Source organism: Teleopsis dalmanni, chromosome 1, assembly GCF_002237135.1.
Source record: "Teleopsis dalmanni isolate 2A chromosome 1, ASM223713v2, whole genome shotgun sequence".
Taxonomy (NCBI): Eukaryota; Metazoa; Arthropoda; class Insecta; order Diptera; family Diopsidae; genus Teleopsis; species Teleopsis dalmanni.
In genome coordinates, this window is record NC_051846.1 from 15983399 (window position 1) to 16004946 (window position 21548).

At 30.8% G+C, this 21548-nt stretch overlaps 2 protein-coding genes across 2 annotated transcripts; one reads left to right on the forward strand and one right to left on the reverse strand.

Moving 5' to 3' along the window:
- The first annotated feature begins 2346 nt into the window (after positions 1-2346).
- Positions 2347-10686, forward strand: LOC119665777 (probable chitinase 2). The gene is made up of 5 exons (XM_038075026.1): positions 2347-2532; positions 8802-8917; positions 8975-9139; positions 9203-9708; positions 9769-10686. The coding sequence occupies exons 2-5, from the start codon at positions 8824-8826 to the stop codon at positions 10486-10488; spliced, it is 1485 nt and encodes a 494-aa protein (XP_037930954.1). The 5' UTR covers positions 2347-2532; positions 8802-8823; the 3' UTR covers positions 10489-10686.
- A 2196-nt stretch (positions 10687-12882) lies between these two features.
- LOC119671913 lies at positions 12883-21230 on the reverse strand. The gene is made up of 8 exons (XM_038082789.1): positions 20130-21230; positions 19884-20065; positions 17380-17549; positions 17246-17308; positions 17080-17172; positions 16925-17021; positions 15822-15966; positions 12883-15765 (listed from the first exon to the last, which is right to left on the reverse strand). Exons 1-8 carry the CDS (start codon positions 20852-20854, stop codon positions 13770-13772), a joined length of 3471 nt encoding a protein of 1156 aa, XP_037938717.1. The 5' UTR covers positions 20855-21230; the 3' UTR covers positions 12883-13769.
- Positions 21231-21548: the final 318 nt, after the last annotated feature.

Here is a 21548-nt window from a genome sequence, read left to right on the forward strand (position 1 = left end):
AGGAATTAAATCCGAATTTATAACTGACCGCAGAGTGGTTTGATATGCTGGTGCTGCTTTTTTTTCTACTAGAAACATAGAATTGTTTCTTTGTCTACAGTGATACCCAATCACTTCTTCTGCAGCGGTTTGCATAGATCGGGAGATGTGGTTCTATTACACGCATATACTGGTGTCTTCAGGTTCCTTATCCAGAAATTGGGAAAGTCGAGTAGCAAAGCCATTAGCTGTCTGTTGTGATTGAAGCTTTTTGATGTCTAGCTTTAGTTGTGCTTGTTCACATACCTTTTTGCAGCGCGAAAAGACGTGTGCGGATCTTGGCTGCAAGAAGATAATGATCCCAGTCGATATTGGCTTCTTGGATGGTATGTACATCAGGTCAGGTGACAGCCATGGTAACTTATGTATGTTAAGATACTGAAATCTGGTACTACTATCCACAATGTTTTAAGCCGCGGCGAAATTAAACAATTTTCTTCCATTATCAGAAGTTTTTGTATGAAATCTGAAATAGATACAAAGATACTTTCTTTACACACCTTTGCGTTGAAGTCTTCGTCAACGATTTTGAGGTAATGATGGGGACAGCGTTCATATGTTTGTTCAAGCTGTTCATAGAAAGTTTGTTTAGCGTCGTCATCTTTATCTTCCGTAGGCTGATGTAAAAAAGTTTTGTCTTACTACGGACTTTAGCAAGCCTTTCCTTTATATATGTGAAGGTATTCCAAATTTCACAGTCTTCGGTTTACCACAAATCCGACTTCGATTTCTGTATAAAAGCACCTTCTCTGTAAATAGTTCCAGGTGCATATTCTTAAATCGTATTCCTTATAACATTTGCTTATACCGTCAATAGTAAGCGGTTTAATTTTCCGAGGCTGATTCTTCCTTTTCATTGGAGTTGTATTTTTCTGTGGTGGGTTACAAGCCTAACGCATAACGTCATATATGAGGATGATTTCGCTGCATACATCAGTTTACTACGCACGGTTGATTGTAGCTATCCAGACGGGGTCACGTGGTGGCTATGTGTCAACTTGGAGAGAACAGTGACAAGAATTGTGCTGGTATTTACCAAGTTAAATGCAATCAGACACTTTACCTTGTGTGTTTACACCCTCCCCCATACAAGAATCGATTGGTAAAATTTTTAATCTTATGGATGCTTAACGCTATTGCAATAGTTTTTATTCAACAACAGCTGTCAAATCTCTGTGCTTTAAAATCTGGAATAAAGCAAATGAATGCATTCGCTACTGTCATTTTTACGTTATAAAACAATGCAGCAAGTATGGTACCATTTTGTTTAAATCGACGCAAATATATTGATTATATATTAGCAATTATTACAGACCATATACCTAAATGCAGCGAATAAAGCATATTTGCAGCTAACAAAGCATACTATACAAATCTTAAGTTATAATATTTAAGCCGAAACTCCTAACAAGGGATATTAACTTTAAAATATATAAAATTATGCATAGAAATATGCATTTCACATACTTAGACCCTGTGCGAGTTCGAGTAAATTTATGGTAAATTCAGGGAAATAGGTCGTAAATTATTCGGTTTAACTGCGAATGTTGGTATTTACCAGAATTTCGAGTAGGTTAAATTAGATAAAAATTAGGTAAATTAGGTATTACCATTGTGAAAATTTTATAAGATATTTAATAAAAAAAATTGAAAACTTTTAACCAAAAATAATAAATAAATAAATAAATATTTACATAAGTGCAGTGCAAAAAGTCCCTAGGAAATTTCAATTTACTTTATCTCAATTCACTCGAAATCGCACACGGCCTTAATGTTCAAGACTGAAATCTACTGTGATTTTAAGACATAATATTTTACAAAAATTTTGTTTATTGAACAAAACACTCCTCTAAATCAATACAATCCAATGATCCAATCCAACTTCAATCCAATGAAGCTGTATTAATTCGATGTAAAATATCTTACGTTATTAATAACGTAAATTTGGTTTACAGCGAAAACCCAGCAGAGTTGCAGCAGAGCTATACGCACAAGAATTGTAAAAGCATGGAAGAATTGAGTATATTTTAGATCGTGAACCAGACAAATGTCTTATTGACCATTTCATTGAACTGCCACTGTCTTATATAGGCAATGACAAAGCCCTCTTGCCTCTTCAGTACGATCAGCTGTAAGATAAAGAAACGTATTTTATGCAGCAAAACCAACAAACACTGAGAAACTTCATAAACGAAAGAGAAACTGAAAGAGCAGTAATTTCATTAAGTAACTGTAACCGCATATTGGCCATAAGGCGTACTTTATATTGGTTTTCTTTTGTGTGTCGCTTGACACAAAACCAAAACTGAAGCAGTTAGTTGTTGGTAAGGCCTGGTCTGTGGAAGTTGGCAATTCCGTGTTGTGCGCGTTCTAGTGTGTGATTCGAGTGCTCAGTAAAATTTTTTGCAAATTGTGTTCACTTAATAAATGTACTTAGTCTGATGTACTTCTTAGTTGAAAATTAGTTGATTGTTAACATATTCAGGCTTAAAAGTAAGTTTAACTCATGTTGACAAATCAGATTTTTGCGTGAAATAATGTGAACAGTAAGATTTCTTTCAAAATAAATGAAGAGTTTATTTTTTAATGTAATTCTCGAACAAATTTTAAACTTCGGAAACAACAAAACGACGAAACGACTGCGCATGCGAACGTGAACGCGTAAAAGCTGTGTATTCAATTAAAAAAAAAATTTTGTTTCCCTAAAGAAGCGACTTGCTTCTTACTCATGCGCTTCAAAAAATTATAATTTGCATATTTTTTCCAAGTTTTTTTCCATTTAATACGTAAAAAATTTTTATTCCGGTTTCGATTTGTGAACTGATTTCTTTAAAAGTGCTTAAAACTGACTCTATTGCTTCAATATTGACTCCAACATTTGCTCTCTTAGTCTTTGACTGTTTTTTATTTTAATTAAATCTTTTCCACGACAACACGCTGCTTTAATAATAAACATGTTTATATGAATATGCTTAAAAGCGAAAACTGGAATTTAAATTAACTTACTTGCTTATAAAAAATAAAAGTAATAAAAAGCAAAAGTTATATATATACAGATTTTAAACTTACTCACAGATGTAAAATCATGTTCTCACTGCACACTCTTCTTCTTCTTCTTCTACTTGTAAAAGTGGATGATTGACATCAATTTCAGAACTAATTGAAAGCTATAATCTGTAACAATTTTTCTCTTCGGTATAAAATTAATAAAATATTTACTTTGAAAATAAAATGATTCATCTAAAGAAAGGAAGAACAAGTGTAGTTATTTTAAAAATTTTTTCATTTTTTAATACCATTTTAATATCAAAGGTATTAAGATAGAGCTTGTAATAGATTGAAAGAATTTCAATCATTCTATCAATCTACTTGTCTCCCACTTCAAAATGTCAAACGAATTCTCAACATTATTTACTAAAATAATTAAATTGGACATTAAGAATGTCCTCTTTACAAAAGCTAGGTTCATTTCTGATAAACATTTCATTTTTGTTTACATTTTTATGCTTTTTTTTAATTTAATTTTTTTTTTGTTAAAATGAAATTAAAAACTAAAACTTAAACTAAATGAAAAAATAAATGTAAATCTTAACTCATTTCGATTTTTACCTTTGTGCGCATATAATTCGATTCGAATTCGAATTCGAATTTATAATTTTTATGATAACTAAAATATCGATACATGCTAATAACAACAAACAATGCATGCGCGGTGTGTTATGCTTGGAAATTACCCACCTTAATTAAATTTATATCTATTAGGAAGTAAACTTCACTCACACAGCAAGCATTGCACAACTAAGCTCATATATTATACACATGTACCTAAATATAAACAAAGTCCACTGGTATACGAGTACAATATAAATTATTGTTGCAAATTTGTTGTTTTTGTTTTGCCGAAGAGTTTTACGAACATCGATCACTTAATAACCGCTATCGTTAAATTTAAAAAATTTCGAAGGTAGAAGGTGTCTATATAAACATGTTCATGTTAAAATTCTTATGCAAAGATTTACGCCAATCTTGCAATAATACATGTAACTATTGAACAGTACTCTCAATCGAATATGCATAGAATAAACAATAATAGAACAAAATAATATTTACCAGAACAAGAATGTTTATCGTAAAGTTTAAAAAATTTCGAAGGTAGAAGATCTCTATATAAACATATTCATGTTTAAATTCTTATGCAAAGATTTACGCCAATCTTGCAATAATCCATGTAACTATTGAACAGTACTCTCAACCGAATATGCATAGAATAAACAATAATAGAACAAAATAATATTTACCAGAACAAGAATGTTTATCGTAAAGTTTAAAAAATTTCGAAGGTAGAAGATCTCTATATAAACATATTCATGTTAAAATTCTTATGCAAAGATTTACGCCAATCTTGCAATAATTCATGTAACTATTGAACAGTACTCTCAACCGAATATGCATAGAATAAACAATAATAGAACAAAATAATATTTACCAGAACAAGAATGTTTATCGTAAAGTTTAAAAAATTTCGAAGGTAGAAGATCTCTATATAAACATATTCATGTTTAAATTCTTATGCAAAGATTTACGCCAATCTTGCAATAATCCATGTAACTATTGAACAGTACTCTCAACCGAATATGCATAGAATAAACAATAATAGAACAAAATAATATTTACCAGAACAAGAATGTTTATCGTAAAGTTTAAAAAATTTCGAAGGTAGAAGATCTCTATATAAACATATTCATGTTTAAATTCTTATACAAAGATTTACGCCAATCTTGCAATAATCCATGTAACTATTGAACAGTACTCTCAACCGAATATGCATAGAATAAACAATAATAGAACAAAATAATATTTACCAGAACAAGAATGTTTATCGTAAAGTTTAAAAAATTTCGAAGGTAGAAGATATCTATATAAACATATTCATGTTAAAATTCTTATGCAAAGATTTACGCCAATCTTGCAATAATCCATGTAACTATTGAACAGTACTCTCAACCGAATATGCATAGAATAAACAATAATAGAACAAAATAATATTTACCAGAACAAGAATGTTTATCGTAAAGTTTAAAAAATTTCGAAGGTAGAAGATCTCTATATAAACATATTCATGTTTAAATTCTTATACAAAGATTTACGCCAATCTTGCAATAATCCATGTAACTATTGAACAGTACTCTCAACCGAATATGCATAGAATAAACAATAATAGAACAAAATAATATTTACCAGAACAAGAATGTTTATCGTAAAGTTTAAAAAATTTCGAAGGTAGAAGATATCTATATAAACATATTCATGTTAAAATTCTTATGCAAAGATTTACGCCAATCTTGCAATAATCCATGTAACTATTGAACAGTACTCTCAACCGAATATGCATAGAATAAACAATAATAGAACAAAATAATATTTACCAGAACAAGAATGTTTATCGTAAAGTTTAAAAAATTTCGAAGGTAGAAGATCTCTATATAAACATTTTCATGTTAAAATTCTTATGCAAACTCTTACGAAATTTAAATATCTTTACTGGGTTCTATGTCACAAATCTGATCTATCCAACGAAAATACAATTTTGATATTTAAACCACATATTACACCTATCTAGACTATAGTATGCAGTACAATATTAGGGAAACTGCTAGTAACTTAATCACATAAGACTGAGATTAATAGTCAAAGTAGTCTTATGTGTTTTACTATTATGTAGCAAGTATTTAAACATATGCTATATGAAGATAGAAAGAAAACACAGTAAGTGTGTATATAAAATCATACCAACACCTTGGCAATTTTTAAATACGTCTGAGATAAAAAAATCTATCTACGTATATATAATTTGTCTGGATGTGATTTTCAACCTTGAATCCTTCTCTAGTTCCCTCTACCTATCCTATCCTTCTATAATGGGCTGTCCTTTGGTAGTAAGTATCTGTAAAGGAGACTCATTACTTAACACAACTCGGCAAAATAAGAAAAAAAACGCACTGTAAGTTACTGGAACTTTATGATTATATGTTTTCAGACCCAAACGTCGTTCAGTATTGTATTACAACATGTCATTATTTATGCTTGAGGGCATTTTGGTTCACAAGGCTGACACCTCAACCTAAGCCAATATATATATTTCACTTGAAAATTAACTACTTAAATCATTGATAGCTGAAAATTGCACAAGGCCATGCTTTGAGAAGACTTCTCAAGGTGCCATGGTACATTAGGACGAATGACATCCTCAGGGACCTCAAGATCGATCCGATCAAAAAATATATAAAGGATAGAGTATTACCAACACCGCGTTATCAAATCTTAAATTGGTTACAGGCGACGAGGTATGCAGATCTGAGCTCAGTTATTGTTTAGTCAGATGAAGTGATAATCAATAATCCAGTCAAGGCGTAGAGAGGGGTTATGAAGACACCTCGCAGTTTGTAGAGAGTAAAAGTGTTGAAGTGCACTGACTCAACTAGCCTAAACATACTTGTACGATTCTAATTATGAAATTTTATTATCTCTTGCATAGCAAATAATACACCATTCAATAGGGAACTTAATTGCTTTGAGTTATCGATTAATGTTTATCGATGTATGGTTTTTTTAACTAGACTTGTACGAAGTTAAATCGTTATATATATAAATATATAATATATCCCACAATATATATATATATATATATATATATATATATACATATATATATATATATAAATTCCTATATATATACAAACTATTTAAATGAATTTTCGGGATATTGTTATTAATTTCTTGACTGATAGCTTGTTGAGGGTAGAATTTTTATATGATATTCTGTATCTCGATAGTTAAGATTGAAAATAGAAACTTCAAACGATCTTTAAATAATGCTGGTTATAATTACAAAATATGATATTATACATATGTATGTATATTTTAAGTAAAAGTCGGCGTTATCTGGAAATCTTTCTTCATTTTAAATCTACAAAGTAAAATTCATAAAATTTTTTTTAATTGTTTCAATTGTTCGTCGGCGTTTAATTAATTAAGCGGTAGCAGTTTGCGTGCGTTGCCTTTCAATAAAAACTGGTGGTCATTGATCGGCGTTTGGTCAGAATTTCACCGTCACCGTTATCGTCGCTGTCAGAGAGAATGTTCATATTTTGTCTTTTAGGTGACGAATTCTATGAGTATTTTGCTATTAGTGAATTAATATATTAATTTTGTTATTACAAATTAAATACCTAATCAATTAGTCATGAAAAATCAGTAAATATCGAAATTCAAGCGAACAGCTCTATTACGTGTGTTACAAATGAATAAATATTAATTATTTATTAACTTTAATTAAATTGCTCATGTTTTCAATTATATATTCCATTCACTTTAAATTAAAATAATTTTAAATATTATATGTCAGTATTTCTCTATACTATATACTCTCTTGTCTTAAATTCTATTCTTAACTATTAAGATATACACGCAGATAAGTGCATCAGAAATAAAAACACTTCACTTCTTTTACTTCTTCTTCTCTTTTAAATTGTTCTACATATTGACAAAGTGCAATCCTACAATTCTAAGAGTAGATTTTTATTTTTTCACATATCTCTGAACTTTGCACTTGAATTTGATGTTTTATTCGCTGAATCGTCCGATTTTGCTTATTTTCATATATGTAGATGTATATGGTATGTATATATGTGTATGCATATAAGACAAAGTGCATCAGAAACAAAAGCACTACCTTTCTTATATATATTTTTTTTTGAACTGATCCACCTATTGACGAAGGACAATCTTATCTTTATCCGTTTTATGTATACTCTAATAAGATTTATTTCATTCTCTAATATCTCGTTAATCACGAATCTAGTTGTTAATCATTACTTTGGTGGAATTTTATTTTTTGAATGATAAAATATTTATAATAATAATTTATAAAGAGGTTTTCAAAAAGTAGTGAACTACAACAACAAAAATTATTTTTATATTATTATATTGGCTGACCATACACTTGTTTCGAGTGTTGCCAAATACCCGTCATCAATGGTCTTGGAAATAATTCATGTATTTGATTATTAGTAAATAATTTTTTGAGACTGCAAGCACCAGGAACTCGTATCCTGCCAAATTTAAAGCCCAGAGTCAGCGCATCTTAACCAACTATATATATATATAGTTGGTTGCTACAAAAAATAATTTATAGCAATAAAAAAATAAAATAAACAATTTCTGATCCTTAAAATATCAATATTTCATGTATTTTTTTTGGAAAAATATTAATATTACCTATCAGGTTCAAACATAGACTAAATTAATTCATTTCGTCCAATAATATTCCATAAAAATTTATTTAAAATTCATTGGATGGGTAAAACAGTCAATATAGTATATTCTATGAAAGCTAACACCTGCGATAATATAACGAACTTCAAGATGCTTGCGATTAAAATAATAAGCCATATCTTATAGTCCGAATGAATGCTAATCGGCTACAGAAAGTAATAATGAACTACCCCATTGTTATTTGAGTATAAAAATATTATAGCTGCTATGGCTACTGGAAGAAATATTTATGCTTCATCATCGTTTGTGCATACTTAATTAATACTGCAATATGTTATTTGTGAAATTCGAATTTACCAACTAATTTTAACCCTTTTATTGATATATTATATCAATGATGTGAGAAATGACTTCAGTACACATGAAATTTTATATTTATATATACACCCTTATTCAACTTGTAACATTTCAATCGAATTTCTTTGAAGGAAAACATCAACACAAACACAAATGAACTGCTGGCGATACATAAATGCAGGAAGTAGGACTATTCTTACCTGTATCGTGTTCATGACCTTAACATGTTTGGTTTCAGCTAAAACAGGTAATTACTATGTTACCAAATATTTGGTGAAAACTGAGTTATTTTGTTGGATTACAGGACCAGCACACGGAAAAGTTGTGGTTTGTTATATATCAACTTGGGCTGTGTATCGACCTAGTCACGGTGCATACTCAATTGACAATTTTGACCCTAACCTATGTACGCATGTTGTGTATGCTTTTGCTGGTTTGGATATCACACAATCCGCGATTAAGTCTTTAGGTAGTGTAAGAGATAATTTTAATTGTAATAGTTTATATTTTAATTATAAAATTTATTATTTAGATCCATGGCAGGACTTAAAAGAAGAATACGGTAAAGGTGGTTATGAGCGTTTAACTGGTTTAAAACGTATGCATCCACATCTAAAAGTGAGCTTAGCGATTGGTGGATGGAACGAGGGTTCGAAAAATTATTCAATACTAGTTGCAGATGCAATGCAACGTGGACGATTTGTTAAACAAGTAACGAGCTTTATACGAAAATATAATTTCGATGGCCTTGATTTGGATTGGGAATATCCAACACAGCGTGGAGGCAATCCAAGCGATCGTGAAAACTTTGTTAAGTTGACGAAAGAACTGCGGGAAGAATTTGATCAGTATAATTTGTTGTTAACATCTGCAATTGGCGCTGCTAAAAATGTTATTGATCAAGCTTATGATGTGCGTCAACTTTCTAGATATTTAGATTTCTTACACATAATGTGTTATGACTATCATGGCAGTTGGGATAAAAAAATTGGGTATAATGCACCACTTAAATCCTCAAGCAGTGACGTACTCAGTGTCGTAAGTCAATTATTTCCAAACTAGTTATCAACATTTTTATAAATCTTATTTAAATTACAGCAATTCACAATTGATTACTTGTTAAAATTAGGCGCACCATCGCATAAAATAGTTGTTGGTTTACCTTTTTATGGGCGTACATTTAAAACACCATTTAGTGGAAATATTAATGATGATTCCGAAGGTGTTGGCTTCCAAGGCCCATATACCCGTGAAGATGGTTTCCTCGGATACAATGAAATATGCAATATTTTAAGTAACAAAACATCTGGTTGGGTGACAGAATTCGATGTAGAAACTTCTCAAATGCTTGGTCGTTCAGAGCGAGACGTGTTCAATGGACTTGTACGTGTCGTTACATTTGATAATTCACGTTCCATTGCGAATAAGGTGAAGTTTGCTATGGGAAAAGATCTCGCTGGTCTTATGGTTTGGTCAGTTGATACGGATGATTTCATTGGTGATTGTTTACCTGAGGAAGACATATATATGGATTACGAATTTGTTAATAAAGGGTCGCCTTTGACTGTGCCAACTCGTTTAAATACTAACTATCCATTGTTGCGTACAATTAACGAAGCAATTATACTGTCTATAGAAGAAATTAAATATAAGGAACAAAATGCTGTTATACCTCATATTATAGATAACGAAATTCCACATGGAGTTTTAACAGACCGTAAAGGCGAAAGTAATAATGCAACCAAAATGAATACGATAGCAGTTCAAGTTTTGTTTTTAATATTAAATGTATTTTTAGTAGATCACCTATTATATTAAATTTTAAGTTATTAATTTAATTTAGTACATGAATTCATTATTCATTACTTTTGACAAATTGATCATTCTGATCATATATAGATCTAAATGAAACCACTTAAAAGTATTCTTCTTTGAATTCTTTAAGGATGCTTAATGATCAACATTCAGCTGCAACAAAATTAAGATAGGTAAGCTTATAATAACTATAAAAATATTATATTATTACACATATTATACATAATTTTTTTTAATTTGAAAATATTTTAAGCAATTAAAATTTAATTTGTCCCATTTTCATTAACTTTGTATCAAGAAATTAAAATAGTCTTCAAAAACTAATAAGACATTGCTAAACAAATGATATAATATTGTGTTAATTTATGTATTATAAAATTTTGAACTCAAAATTAAAATATATACTAAATACTTTAATAAGAAAACAAAATAAAGATATTTTTATAAGAATATACCTCTTGATTTTGTATAGAAGTATTGAATTTTTTCTACAAGTGCGTATGGAATTATTAATTACCTTTTTTTCTTATAAAATCTCCTTTGAAGTACAATATTTTCCAAATCCACTCAATGTTATTAGTACATTTAATATCAAATTTACGTAAATTAAGTTATGCTAAATAACACTTCTGTTGAGGCAGGCGTATCACAAGGATGAGTGCTTAGTCCAACTTTATACCACTTATGTATCACTTATGATAGCAACATTTGCAGATGATATCCTATGTCATAATTTTTTTAGTAAAGATATACAGCAAGTTAATTACAAAAGTTTATTAATTAGAGAATAATGGAAGATAATATGGATCTTCCATTTTGATAATGGAAGATGTATGTTTCAATAAAACTTATCACCCCTGCAGCGTACAAGTTAATATCATAACCATTAAAATTATGTATATCGCAAACAAAATATAATACTAAGTTATAGCTATCGACCCAAAATAGTCATGGAAAAATCAGACAGTAAGAAAAACCAGCAAATAGCTAGTCTAATATTTACATTTTAAGTAAACTTTTGTAATAAGTTATGGTAAACAAAATGATGAACTACAATAGATCATAAATAACTTGATCGAAATGAGAATCATTGTTTATGCGAGATATAAGTATATTTGAGAATTAAACTAGTTATACTGGTTTACTCTATGATACCACAGATTATAAGTTTATTATGAATTCCTAGTAATATAATGATATATGTAATAAGTTATCAAATACATGACACCTTTACCTGGCAAAGTGCAAAAACCTGCCTTCCGCATTATTCATATACACTCTGGTCATCGTAAGAGAATGACAAATACTTATCACATGCGATACCAACTATTATACAAAATATTGGTGGCAATACTAATGCTGTTAAAAAAAAACACTTTTTGTTTTATAATAATTTTTATTATTATACATTTTTCTATTTTGAGCAATAGTTCTATTAAAAATTAAAATAATTCTTATCGAGTCCAAAGTTAGCATAAATGTCTTATCATTTAACAGTTTAAAAAGTTATTACAATTCTTCTATTTATATAAAGCAGGCTATAAGTTTACAACATCATATACAACAAAAATGTGAATTAAATAACTAATTTATAATTAATTTAATTTATTATTTATACTATATATTTAACTGAACAATTCAGAGCTATGTGGGTCTTCACATTTAATATGGTTAATATGGTTGGTTTCGTTCTTCAACGACTAATATGATTAGTTAAAATTACTTATTTGTATATAGATAAATAGCTATATATGAATGTATATAAATGCATTTTATGTATATTTAATTTAATATAACTAACATATTTGTAAATATAGTCTATATATATTGATATATATTTTTAAATACTGATATATCATAAATACTACTATATTTTCCTAAATTCTAGAATATTTGCCACATCAACAAGAAATATGTTCGGCACGTAAATATATATATATATATTTATATATACATATAAATATATATATATATGTATATATATATATATGACTCATTTTTTATACATATATATATCCATATAAGGATTGCTAATATCATAAATACAATTTTCTTTCTATTTAATAGGTAATAATACACAGCATATCATAGTTTTTTGAGTATATAGAGCAGATAGTTAAAACTACAATGAGAAAGATATTCACTACTATATATATATAACATAGATAAATTTACACATAAATATTCATACCACTAAAATTGAATACAATTTGATAGACATAAAGGCTTACATATTATAAAAATGATGTACTAAATGCACAAAAATAAAGACAATTGATTATTCGTTGAAATGGAAATCAATATATAGAACTTGATATACTACACATATATGCCACGTATGATTTGGGAATTCTATATACATATATAAAATTATATAATATGTAATACATATAATTTATGTATGTAGTTAACTGAAATAAGTATAAATTTGAAAACATTATCAGTGAGACATACTTGTATCGTCTAAACATTTTTCCAAACTATATTCTGTAGAGTTTCTGTGTTCTAATAGTTTTTATAGTTCTCTTACATACGGGTATATATGCAGAAGTATTGAAACAAAATATTCAGTCCACCTTATTTATACCTGACTGCCAACAAATACATTTTATGCAAGATAAAGTGAAAAATGATATACGAAGAATAGTTGTCAGCTACCGGAAACGAAAAATCGACAAATATGGGAGAATGCATTTTTTCAAATCCTTCAAGGAATGTTATGTCAAAAAAAAAATATATAACTAATAGTATAACTTAGTTATAACACACAAAGGCATTATTTCGGTAAACCGGAAACCGCGTATAATTGGAATATAACATAACAACTCAAGGCTGAGCTTAAATTTAGAGGTCCAACAATGAGAAGTTATAAATGAACTTAAGGTTTTAAATTTAAATAATCCAATGAAATGCTTTAAGCATGTGGGTACACACGTTTTAGGAAGACCTAATGTATAGTATTAAAAATAATCAATTCATCAATCAGATTTTGTCAAAGAAGTGCTTGTAAATTTCAACAAAATGCTCTTTTTATTTTGCGATATTGAAAAATATTAGTTTAAAATATTGAAAATATTTTGTTTCGTTTTAACGAATTAAGTAACTAACACACTGCAAAAATTTCCTTAACTAAATATATCTAAGATGTCAATGACAATATCGTTCGTTACTATTTCCCATGTATTCGTGCTACTCTTCAAAAGCATAGATTTAAGTTCTATCTTTATAAAAACATCTATACATATTATGCGTTATTAAATTATGAACTAGACAAAAACTTCGTTTCACAAATGTCTTCGATTATCTCCGCTACTTTCAGACCATTCGAGTTCTGACTTATAATTTTCACTCGTGTCTAAACGCTCTCTTGACTTGGATTTGGGTTTGGATTTGTGTATAAACTCATTGTGCTTATTGTTTAAAAAATTGTTAGGGCGGGACAGTTTTTGCATTCCTGTTGTTTTGGCGAAATCACAATTGTTTTCACTGATTACCTCATAGTGTGCTTCGGGTGCTAGCATTAGTTCCTGTTGTACATTTTTTGTTGAGCGCCGATGGGCTTCCAAACTTTGCGATTCGGAGGAATAAGGAAAAGTTGCAACGAAATTAACAGGTGGTCTTACTATTTCATTTGGATCTTGGTTATTACTGTTAACATTGCTGTTATTGGTTGGAATTTGATTAGTTTGAATGAATTTATTACTGCAGGGAGTCGATGGTGATAGATCAGTAAATTCAGTCTTTGCATCTGATTCGGTTGAACACATGCTTTGTCGAGATATTTCCTTCTGCATTTTATTCAAATTTGATATATTGTTTCCACATCTCATGTTAATAGGATTATTGTCTTCATCATACATTTCATTACGTGTTTGTGGAAATGGTAAGCGACTGCGTTTTGAATTTTCTCTTTTACCGAATCGTTGTGCTAGATAATCCTCGTTTGCACTACTGCTATGACTGCAGTTGCTATGTTGGTGGTGGTGATGGTGAAGTAACATACCATGAAGATTGCGTTGATTAGTTTCATCGTAAAAGTTATCATTCTTGACTGATATATTGCAACAACTACTAACATCTGCGAAATAAACCTCAGATTCTGTTGGATCGCAATTATTGTTTATAATCGCAGTGGCACCACAATCAGCGCTTGCGCCTTGAAAAGCTGAGTTCTCAACTCCGAGCTGATGCATACTTGACTGTTGACACAAACCTCTACCACTTGCGTTGTCTTCACTGCTGCGTACTATTACTGACGTAGCTTCACTGGTACTTGGCTCTCCAGAAAGGATGTTATTGTTTCCAGAAGCATTTGGAAAGACTTGCTGTACATTAATTCTTTGTGTACTTACAGCAGTATTAGAATTATGACCTATACTTTTATGACCAGTATCGATACGTTTTTTCATTTTGCGAGTTGGAAGAGTGTTAGAAAAACGATCGCAAGCGGTGCCAATATCCTCATCGGAATGTGCATTATCATATTCCATTTTGGACTTAAAATTATTGTTACTACTATTGTCATTATTATTTTTATTTAAATTTCTCGTATTGGAGATTTGTGTAGTGCAAGGCATACTACGGTGTTCAAGAAATTGACCACGGTGATTGATGCATGGCATATGCTGTTCTGCAGGTGTTACATTGGTGTTGCACTCAGTTGGCGCATTATGACCAACACAATTATTAGGCTGTATATACTGATAGTATCCCCGACGGGCCGGACTATTGGGGTCACTGTATGGTGGTGGTGGTCCCCAAACACCATAATTTGATACAACATTGAAGGGTTGCGCATTTCGTGGAGCCACTGCTAATTCTTCTTGATTTATAACATGTTCATTGTTTTGTGCATTGTTTGAAAAACCATACTGTGAGTCCGGACTGGAAGGTGTTTGACGAAATCGAGGATTTGCATCTTGAGTGTTTCTTTGCCATGGCATACGAGGCCAACTCCAGCCAGTTGTTCGAGTACGAGAATTGGGCGGCGCATGTCCACGACAAAGCTGGCCAGCATGTACTTCATCTGTCCCTGGATTTGGGGAGTAAAAGTTACTTGCTTGTGGACCATTCCAAAAACGAGGATCAACATTTTCATCCCAAGGATAAGCGGTGGTTTGTAATGGCATTTGACGATGAGCGTGGCACTGTTCGCAACAACGGCAAACAGGATTACGTGTATTTGATGGCGCAATATTCGTTGGTGGCGCATGTTGACTAGTATAAAGAGAACGACAACGTAATTCAAGTTGTTCCCAGTACATTTTCTTTCGTTCATGACTGGAAATATAAAATTATTAGAGTTATGTACATGTTTATGAAATTTAACAACAAACCTTAATAGCTGATAAACCAGCATACAACTAAACACTGCTATTAATACGCCAGCCACAGATAGTCCAAAAATTGCTCGAAGACATGAGTAGAGCGAGCCGTGTACAACCCCACAATCTGACAACGAGTCAAACACTAAGCGAATACCTTAAGAAAAATAAATGTAAATTGATTAATTAAAAACTATATAGCATTATATATAATGCTAAAAAAAATTTAATTGTTATTTATTTATAACATAGGGCAATCTGGGTGATTGAAGTTAAAGCTCTATGTAAATTTTGTAGTTGAGTTTTTTTGCAAATAGAAGCTCTATTTCTGAGACAGTACCATCAAACATATTTTAACGCCTGTTTTAGTGCGTCTTTTAATACCACACCATAGTAGGATTTCAGCTCAGATCTTCTGTGCCGTAATTCTAGTACATACGCATCGTGTCATTAACATATAATAACATATATAATAAGAGTATATCTTAGGGAAGCACTGAGGATTTACTTAGAAGGAAAGCACTGGTTAATTGTTATTCACTCTGATGTTAGTAAAGAATTGATGATAAAATACTTCAAATATGTTATAAACAAAGAATTTTAAAAATAATAAAAACTTTTAAGAGTATTGTAATGACAAGTTATGGGCAGATAATTACTGATACCATACATCCGCGGTAACCAAAATTAAATAAGCTGCAGGGAGAAAAGAGAAAAATATACAATTGAAATCTTTTTATATAAATGCTCAAGCCTGCATAGGTTAAGTCTTTTCAAGATGGAAGTTTACTAATAAATGAACCAAGCAGATATCCTAGATATTGATTTTAAAATAAAAATCTTTCTAAATCAAGAAGGTTGACATCAAAAAAATTTGTCTTAATCTTATTAATGAGTTTTTGGAACAAAACGGCGCTATGCGTTATATGGACAGAAGAGAAACTCTACGGGCTCCAAAAATGAGCAAAGCAAACTAACTATAATGAAAACCTATTACTTCAAGTGAAATATATAAATGTTGCCCTATAAATTCGACATAATATGTAACATTTAAAATATCTTTGTCTTTGTTGCTATAACTTGAGCCCTTTTAGGTAAAAAGACTAACCACTTACCCTTATCGACACGGTCTACATCTCCACGTGAATCAATCACATCCGAATAACAAGTGCACGTACGCGTCTTTTGTGCATACTCACATTCACGCAAAGCCTATGGGATACCACGATAAACTTAATGTAAACAACGATAATCGGACATACGAGCTTACCTGCAACCTGCTCATATGAAGAACGGTAGTTGTCACTGTAACCAAGGCACAAGTAAGAGCAGATATGAGCCCACAAACTCCTGACAGTTTAATCTATAAAAATGTGTGTATATAATTAAATGTTATGAATATCATGAATATCAAGAGAACATAAGTTTATATTTACCAAGTAACTGTAACGATTTTTTCGTTTAGCTAAGCTGATTATGCACAATCCTGTTAGTATTAACTGAAATTTGATAATTTAATTAATATTTATTCTATTATTTAATTAAGAAAATTAGAAACTGTAAAACATACTAAAGCAGCTGGCACAAACGTTGGTACGGTTTCAAAGCTACCCACGGTTATTGTGTAGGAGTGCAATAAAAAATAAACTCCCAGAAATAGTAAACCTAGTAAACATGAAAATCCGCCACATATGAGACACCAAATAACGTACTTTTTCAATCCAGTGTTGCTTGGATTTACTGCAAAAATAATATGATTGCATATATTTAAAAATTATAATAGTTTATTTATGTGTATATATATATATATATATATATATATTTATATCTATAGTATCTAATAATTATATTCGTTTCAACTAACCACCCATTGAAGGCGGCGGTCCATGAGCTACTCTGTGTGGATCGTGCGATGGTACCCAAGTACAAAGAGGTGGTACACTATATTGCACAAACTGCATGACTGGATACCCATGCATTCTGCTTGCTCAATACAAATAATTAAACAAAGAAGTATGGGGCAAGGAGAGGGTAATTAACACTGCAACTATATTTACTGAAAATCACATTAAACCATTTTAAAATCCCAGAATATTTATTTATATTTTTCAAAAATTTTTTAAACTATTTTCACTATAACGGTTTAACCTCTATTTTAGTATCTACCCGAATATCTATATGCAGTATATTAAATGTCAACTATAATTCATGACATTAACGCACTTCCTACTCTTGCACACATATCCCTGAACTCAATGCTCAAGAACTCAATGCTAACGAGAGTATTGAATGCAAAAAGCTTTTCTTTGGGAAAGCTTTCCTGAATTGTTGGCATTAATCTTGATTTGCTCTTAAGAAGCTTATATGTTTCAAGAGACTACGCATGTCCCGAATTTTGAATGCTTGTACCTTTTAGATGTCGGAATGTACAGGAATATGCAGTAATACAGGGTGTTATTAAACAAAGATGTATCTATATTATTAAAAAAAGAAGAGATTTCACTATGACGATGGAAGATTATATTTTCAATATGCGGTAAATGATATTTCAAATAGACATAACTAAATGAAGGTACCACTAGAATTTATCGTGAGCAAAGTAATTTAGACGGATAGCAAGTCAACTGTTGCATTCAACAAGTGCCTACGTTCTGCCATCTAAGTATTAATTACATATGAACTACACCCAAAAACTGTCTAATTTGATCAGCGCTTACTAAAACTTACACAGGTGATTGATGCCCGGAATAGAAGATATTTAAGGATGATATTCATAGTATAAGTATTATAATACAAGCAACACACATCGTTATCAACCCATCGTTAAATCGAGAAGAAATATGAATAATTTGTAATTGAAGACAATCCCTCTTATTTAAAGAATGTATTATTTAAAGAAAGAACTGCATCAAGAGCATTAAAGACTTTAATTATTTAATTTGATTTAAAGGTCGTTCGAATCAGGACAATTTCCAGAGGACTTATAAATTCGAGATCCTAGTCGTATATCACACTCTAGATTTTTAACTAATATATTTAACATGATCCAATAAATTATACTGATATAAAATATAATAAAATTTAACCGGAATACTCGTATAAAGTACCAGTACAGCTCATAGCTGAAAAATGTCAATTTACCATTATGTTTTAGCTACTGCAAAGGAATGGAATACGTCGAAATCATGATAACTGAATATTTATATATTTCATATTCATTGTTGTTATGGATTTAATTCATTGTGTTCCTTATGGAGTATGGCTACATATACATAATTTTAGCGTAGCATTGACTTCTGCATTTGGTGCAGAAGCTAAGTCAATACGAGTATACCAAGTATAGATTCAATTAAATACAACCAATATTGTTTAATCTAATTTAAACATCTACAGCAGGGCTGTCCAAAGTACGGCCCACGGACCACATGCGGCCTGCGACATGTTTTTAATCTACTACAATTACACAAATTTTCATTTGATGTACTGGTGAAACTATTTTATTTTATTTGTATGGTATACCAAATAAATGAATTTAAATTGATAAATTTATAAAACTAAATTTATCATTATAACCGTATTTTTATTTTTGGCAAAAACAACTATGAACGTATTTATTTGTTTCTGCGACCCTCCAATCTGTACAGTGATCTACGGTGTTATTTATTTCATCGACGAGAATCATTGAAAGTATTTGGCCCCGTTGTGATACAACCCATCGATTCTAATTGCTATAACCACATAACCAATTTCCCGCACCTATAAATTGAAGTTTTGGTTATGTAAATTGGACATAAGATGATGCAATTCAATTATTTTAACTTCAAATTTTTTTTTAGAGTTATAAAAATTATTATGTATATGCAGAGAATCCTTAAACTGTTGACGCTTTGGGTCTCGAAGCTTATATTATAATAAAATTTTAAATTGTAAATGTTAATTATTTACATATTCACATATTTAAATTTTCCTTTTTTAATTGAGATTATAACAAGTTATAATAACATTTCTGAATAACTATATATATTGTTATTTTATTTCGAATTCAAGTTTATAAAATTTTAACTGTATACTTACCACTCGTATTAGACATGCTTCTTGGGCCTAAAGCTGGTCTTGGCGGTAAAGGTGGTCTCTCATTCGTTTCTCCATCTGTTATGATACTTTCATTGTAAATATCTATTTGGCTGGAATTGTAATTTGAATTGCATACTTTCCCTCGTATGACTGTGGGGTTATGATTTTCACAACATGCATCTCTGCGATTACAAATGAGATGATTCTAATAATTATAAATTTCTAATTATAAATTTATGATCTTACATCTTCTTATGCGTATACGGACAATCATGAATCTTTTTCTTCTTCAGAATTGTGCTATTGTTATCAGATTCGCTAACAGTTATCTCATCAGCGCCTATTACAGCATCAACGAGATTGGAATGTTTTTGTTTTTTTGGGACCGATGCGCTACATGTGCATTCCAAGTCACAATCACAACTTGAGTTATGTTTAGAATTCGCTAATACATTGAGCGGTTTATCCTCAGCTTGAGTGACTTGCAGTGCTTGATACGAATGGTGTAGCAGTGATGTTTCCGAGTGCGCATGCTCAGTGTCCACTCCAACGCCACTGCGCTGATGCACAACAACAGCTACTGCCATTTTATCATTACTCTGTTGCTGATCGTGCGATGTTGGTGGTTGTGACTGTTGCAGTTGTTGTTGCTCTTTTTGCATTGGGAAACTATTTTGCACCATAGGTCGTTGTTGGTGAGCATTCTGTGCTATACAGGTACAAGTGCAATGACAGCAATTGTATTTCGCAGCCTGTTGATATTGTATGTAGTGATATTGATGACCCGTATCAGTTGAACTCGCTGTGGACGCATTGTAGTTTGCAGTATCCAGAGTAGAAGTCTTAGGAACATATCCACCGATTAGAAACCTAAAATCTATTGGTTCCCTTGTTTGAGGCGGTGGGCGGCACAAATTGTTGCAAGACGCAGTGGTCTCAAGACGAGCCTGCGATTTTTGTTTATGGCGCATTTTTTAATTTTGTATTTTAAATTTTTGTACTTCTTCCATTTATAATTAAATGTATTTACAACAAATTATTCACACTCTTGTGACCTCTGAACTTGTTATTATATCATGGTTATATTTTTTCTTATCACAAATAACTTATAGATTTTTTTTCATTCTGCACGCATTTATTTATAACCATTGAACTTTAAACCGGTTTATCCAACCCTTTCAATAACAAAAATTTCAATAATAAATTTCTTGACGGATTTGGTAGCTTTTTACCTATTCACATTCATTTTCCTTAACGAATCTACAAAATCTTGTTAAAAGATTCCCAAGCTTCCCATTGCAGAGAAACATAACAAGACTCGGTTCGTTCGGTTCAAGTTAATTAAACTTTACTTATGTTGTTAAAACTATCACAGTGCAACGAAAGGAGAGCGAAGTACGGAGAACTTCACGTGAGCAAAACTCAAACACAACTGAAGATTGTCTAAACAAGATCGGACGGGATCACTTCACTCAAATAAAATTTCTTTGCTCGTTCAGTCTAAAAAAAGGAAAAACAAACTAACCACACTTGAAGATATTTATTTTGTTTTCTTAAGCAAAGCAGATACAAATACAATATATTTGTAAGTGCTTATATATATGTATTTATGTATTTCGATATGTGTGATCTTTAGACTCGAGAAGAGCAACTTGTTTTCTACAC